The 5,435-nt window shown below is 41.2% G+C and overlaps 1 protein-coding gene across 1 annotated transcript; it reads left to right on the top strand.

The window, feature by feature from the left end:
* On the top strand, positions 1-5,008 carry fstl3 (follistatin-like 3 (secreted glycoprotein)). The gene is made up of 5 exons (XM_044360998.1): positions 1-194; positions 640-825; positions 2,876-3,091; positions 3,190-3,417; positions 3,534-5,008. The coding sequence occupies exons 1-5, from the start codon at positions 125-127 to the stop codon at positions 3,584-3,586; spliced, it is 753 nt and encodes a 250-aa protein (XP_044216933.1). The 5' UTR covers positions 1-124; the 3' UTR covers positions 3,587-5,008.
* The last annotated feature ends 427 nt before the right edge of the window (positions 5,009-5,435 follow it).

Below are 5,435 nucleotides of genomic sequence, written 5' to 3'. Positions count from 1 at the left end.
ACAACACATTCATTCACATAAGGGAGAGCTACTTCCAGAGAAGTTAGAGTGATCTGATCTGTTGCTTAAGGAACGTCGCTTCTCGCTGATATTTGCTTAGGTTTTGTACTAACTAGAGTGCACAATGAGCTTTTTGATTCCTGTTTTTGGCCTGATTCTCACTTTGTTTCAGATTGGGAGGAATCCTGCTAGTGGTGAGTGGACTTTTTTTGTGCTTTGGAAAAGTATGATCTATCATGCTTTAAAAATAAGTGCATGAATCATCTTCCAGTTATCATAATGATGAGGTACTTTTGCTGATAGTTTGTAGTTACATATTATCTTCACCTCATACTTAAAAAAAGAAAGTGTTTTGAATAAGTATTTTCCAAAGAGTACAAGATAATTCGGAAATAACCTCACTTATTTTAAAAAAAACAGACAGGTGCTATATATTAGCATTTCATAATGGAAAAAAACAATACAGTTTTATAATCAACTATTATTTGTTGTCTTGGTGGATATTGATTTGAATAAGTCAGTAACTCAGAATGATGTAATACATGTGTTTACTAAAAATTCAACCATGAATCATTTGAGAGTTTATATGTATTTGAGTAACTTAAATTGTTTTATATATATTTATGCTGTTATCTTCAGCTGGGATGTGCTGGCTACAGCAGAGTCAAGACCAAAGGTGCGACATGGTGCTGATGAGAGGGGTGACCAGAGAGGAGTGCTGTGCTGGGGGCCGCCTGGACACAGCGTGGTCCAACACTAGTCTGCCCATGAATGAGGTCAGCCTGCTGGGTTTCCTGGGAATCGTCTCCTGTAAACCCTGCAAAGGTAAACAAACAAACCTTTTAAAAACTAATTACTTTAATCTGCTAAGTATCTCAAGTAGGAGCAGTTAGTTACTTGTGGATTGCTTTGATTTATCACTGCAGGGCACATATATTAGTAATTGCATCTAAACCAAAAGTAAGTGCTTTACTAAACTGCTTTAAAACCCTCAATGAAAGTCTTAACAGTCCAACATTCAGCCTCTATGAAGCTCCGTTCGAATTAAGGTTATAAAAATATTTCACCAAACTCAGGCTACTACTGCCAGGTGGTCGTTTTAAGGTAAGTACTAGGGGTTTTAAGATAGAAACTCACTGCTTTTGTATCATTCACATACTTAAAACTGAAAATCGTAATAAATTGACTGTTCCATTACACAAAATAACACTTATCTTTCCTGGAGATGTAGTGAAAGTTAATTGGAACCATGAAATTTGTGAATTAAGTTATTTACACAATGAGTTCCCGATGCAGCTTTCTAATACAATGCAGACGTGGATTGCGGAGAGTCGTTCCACATAACTCCACCCAGCTGTCCAGAGAAGCTTCCTCTTTCTGGAATCTCTGCAAGGTTCATTCAAGTTCACTTGCAGATAAATTCTGTTTTCATAAACAGCATTTGCACTATGTGATCATAGGCCAAACATGCGAATTAGTCCATTTTGATAAGTTCCAGTAAAAACCCAGCTACAGTCATTTTTAGGTAAACATGCCTGACCACAGCCCCGGGTTTTTCTGGCCTCATCACACAGCTTAGAGAAACAGAGATATGGGTTGTATTTAGATCAACCTGAAATAAGCAGAGAGACCACAGGCAAAGGTAGCCTGCAGCTCTGTAATATAATTTGTATTCACATAAAGGTAAACTTTAATCACAGAGCACAAGCACAGCCACGTTTTAGAGGATAACATGACAATTGCTAAAACAAACATCTGTATGTGATGGCAAATAAATGAAGTTGGTAGAATTGGATACATTATTCTTGTTTGCTCAATTCTAGAGCACCTCCATCCTTCTCCTTTCTTCTTTTCATTGTGCGTAAACATTTTTCCTAAGCTAGTTAAAAAGGAGCCCTGTTTGTTTCCATGAGCAAAATAAGAAAATAAATTCTTGCAGACTGGAGAGTAAATGCCTGCCACGTGCCCAGGAGTCTGGGACTCATAATGTGCAACACTGTCTTGACTGTTAATCACGTGGAATTCTGTGGGAGGAAAACGTCAGTATCATGAATGTCACATTAATAAAAGTTTAAAGGTGGCTCATCAGTTTGGAGAAAAAATTTGGAATGATACATTACACCCGCAACATCACAAGACTAGAGCCTGTATTCAGACATCCCCTTATTGGGAGAAACAGAGAGGAGAAAGAGACAAAATGTATACAGTAGACAGCAAGAGACAGAGTGAGAGATGGAAAGTAAGCAGAAGATAGACCAGAGGAGTCAGAGAAAAAAAAGCCATGAAATAAAACAGGATATTGAAGTGCTGGTAGAGACAGGAAATAAGAAATAAGTGCCTGACAGTTTACAGGACTGAGAGCTGATCATCTCTAAAGACTCAGAGAGGTCCTGGGAGGAGACCTATATGCATTCTCTAATGTTGACTCTGCACTGTGTAGGATTACAGTTCCTCCTGAGCTCTGATATTATGGAGTGTCAAATGAGCCAGGGGGCTTCCTCATTTCTCAGCCTGTAAAATTCTCTGAAAGCTATTTGAACTCCGTCTACCTCAAAGCCCCTCCGTCCCTCTGCAGGAGCTTAGCCCGGTCTGTGTGCAGCCGTACACATAGATCTGTTATGAAAACACGCCAGCTTCACATTCCACCAGGCGAGACACCCCTGTGTGTAACGGTCAATAAAGAGATGTGATTATTGTAAATATTGTGCAAGGTGAAAATTGTGCTATGGTCTGGGAAAGCCCCAGATTTCAAACTTGTTTTGTATGAAAATGCCTGCGGATCACCTGATGTCTGCAGACTTGTTAATACAGTAACATTAAACTGACACTGTGCAGTGCTCATGCACATATGAAACCACTCGCTGTGCTTTTGTAGAGACTTGTGAGGGAGTCAAATGCAGTCCCGGGAAGGTTTGCAAGATGAAGACTGGAAGGCCTCAGTGTGTGTGCTCTCCAGACTGCTCTCACATTTCCCGAAAGCATGCTGTGTGCGGCAGCGATGGGAAGACATACAAAGATGAGTGTGGTTTGCTGATGGCCCGCTGCATGGGACACCCTGACCTGGAGGTCATGTACCAGGGAGAGTGCAAAAGTAAGCAACATGTACACATTCATCTTCTAAGCTATTCTGCATTAAAGTAGTGCATAAAATGTATTATAACAGTTGTACATTCTTCATGATTTTTACAGAGTCATGCTCCAACGTGGTGTGTCCAGGAACTCACACCTGTGTGACCGACCAGACCAACAGCGCTCACTGCGTCATGTGCCGCACAACACCTTGTCCAATACCCTTGCTGTCTGAGCAGCCCATCTGTGGCAATGACAACATCACTTACCCCAGCGCCTGCCACCTCCGCCGGGCCACCTGCTTCCTCGGCCGCTCCATAGGAGTCCGATACTACGGACACTGCAACAGTAAGGCCACATAAACGTCTGTCGCCTTCACTTTTCACCTGTTTTTACTTGTAATAATGGAAGCGATAATGATGATGCAGGTACATTTTGACTTTTACTCTGTCGCCTCTGTGCAGATCTCCCAAAGAAATCTCAAGAAACCGATGGCAGCGAGGAGAACGCAGTCTAGACGGATGTATCCTGAGTCGGTCGACAAACACACCACTAGCTTCCCATAACGACCTCTTTTGTGACAATCACTCACCCTCCCCTTTGTACACAGAACAACGATACATTTGATATGGAAGACCTCTGTTGGAAGACGCACATTGGTGTAACTGCCTGAAAAAAAGCTACCAAAACTTTTCGGCAATTTGTGTTAATCACGCGTTAGTTTGAGGAAGTAGAGGCAGATGAACATGTGTCTCATGTTCATCTGCCTCTACTTCCCTCATGAGCTCTTTGGGAGATGTGTGCATATTGTAAATAGAATACCACTACTATTTATTGGAGAAGGTATCAAACTCTATTTATGTTTTTATCCTAGTAACAAATCCATATAGCCTTGGGAAAGCTGATGCAAAAACAAATGTATTTATTGTGTTTTGTGTATTGTGTATGTACAATAGCGGTCACTGGCATTGGCATTTTACAACTTTTTACATTTTTTACATTCTCCATTTCCCACAAACCCTATAAGCTGATGGAAAGTAATCCTAATTTGTTTGGAAAGTTGATACCACTTCATAGCCTGCCAATGTGGTTTCCATTCACCAAAAACAACAACAGGACAACTGTAGTTGTACTGTACTCCTTGTCAGGAGGTGAGGAAGAGATTCAGCCTAAACAAACCTGTATAGTCTCTCTCTCTCTCTCTCTCTCTCCCTCTCTCTCTCTCTCTCTCTCTCTCTCTCTGTCTCTCTCTCTCTCTCTGTCTCTCTCTCTCTCTCTCTCTCTCTCTCTCTCACCCCACACATGTTTACTCTGGATCCTGATCCAAACTCTTGGCCACCCGCTGATCACTAAAATTAACAGTTTGGTTGTGTTTGTAGGAGTCTCAGAAGACTGTTGGTACAACCCCAAGCCCTGTACAATACCTCCTCTGTTGAATGCTTGGCTTTGTTTTGTAAATGCATTTTGTAGGTCATGCTAGTTCATTCCAATGCTGTTTTGCTGCTTTTATTTGATTGGAATTTTTTCAAAGAACTTACTAGACAGACAAATGTATTTAGCATCGTCTGACTGAAAGGAAAATTAAATTTGTCCAGGAATGGACTGCAATTTAGTCCAATGGAACATACCTGATTATACTGCGATCAGAGATGAGTCAATCTGCTCATTGTTGACGCTAGTAAAACTGGTAGATATCTGCACAAATGGCCAACTCTAGATGGTCAAGTGATTCAACAGGCCCAAAGCAGATGTCTGGACATTAAATAATCCTTCAAGTGTATTATGGAAGATTTCAATGAACCACACAAACTCCTGTAAATAACATCATGTGTACCTACCTGTGTACCTACTGTGAAATTTGAATGATAAATGCATCAACATATTTTTGTATTTTTGTACTGCCATTTCAAAACAACATAAAGTTTAATATTTGTCACAATGTGTCTTTCTCTTAGCCTTTATCTGAATTCACCTACATACTGGTTATCTGCATTGTATTATTATACATTTCATAACAATACGCACAATACTCTACAACTGTGAAACTGTGCCTGACATGCATTCTATAATATTTAAACTGTGTCACAAATGTGTAATCATAGCCAGCTCTAGCCAAATGAGATCATCCTTGTACCCTAAAGGGAACTGGATAGCTTTGCTCTCATGCTGGGGGTTTAGGGTGGTGGGTCAGGCTCCAGCAGCCAGTCAGTCAGCGTATGCGTGCAGTGGTTAGACCTCCTCTCCTGTGCGTGCGGTGGCTGAGTCGCCTCACCAACAGGCCTCTCAAGGCCTCTTGTGAGAGAATCAAATCCAGGCCGGGCAGCTTTTCTCCCTTGTCTCCTCAGGGATATCCCCCTGCTCTGGCT

The sequence above is a fragment of the Thunnus albacares genome, chromosome 9 (genome assembly GCF_914725855.1).
Source record: "Thunnus albacares chromosome 9, fThuAlb1.1, whole genome shotgun sequence".
In the NCBI taxonomy this organism is placed as follows: Eukaryota; Metazoa; Chordata; class Actinopteri; order Scombriformes; family Scombridae; genus Thunnus; species Thunnus albacares.
The sequence above is the reverse complement of the archived record's forward strand: the minus strand, read 5'-3'. Positions and strand labels throughout refer to the sequence as shown.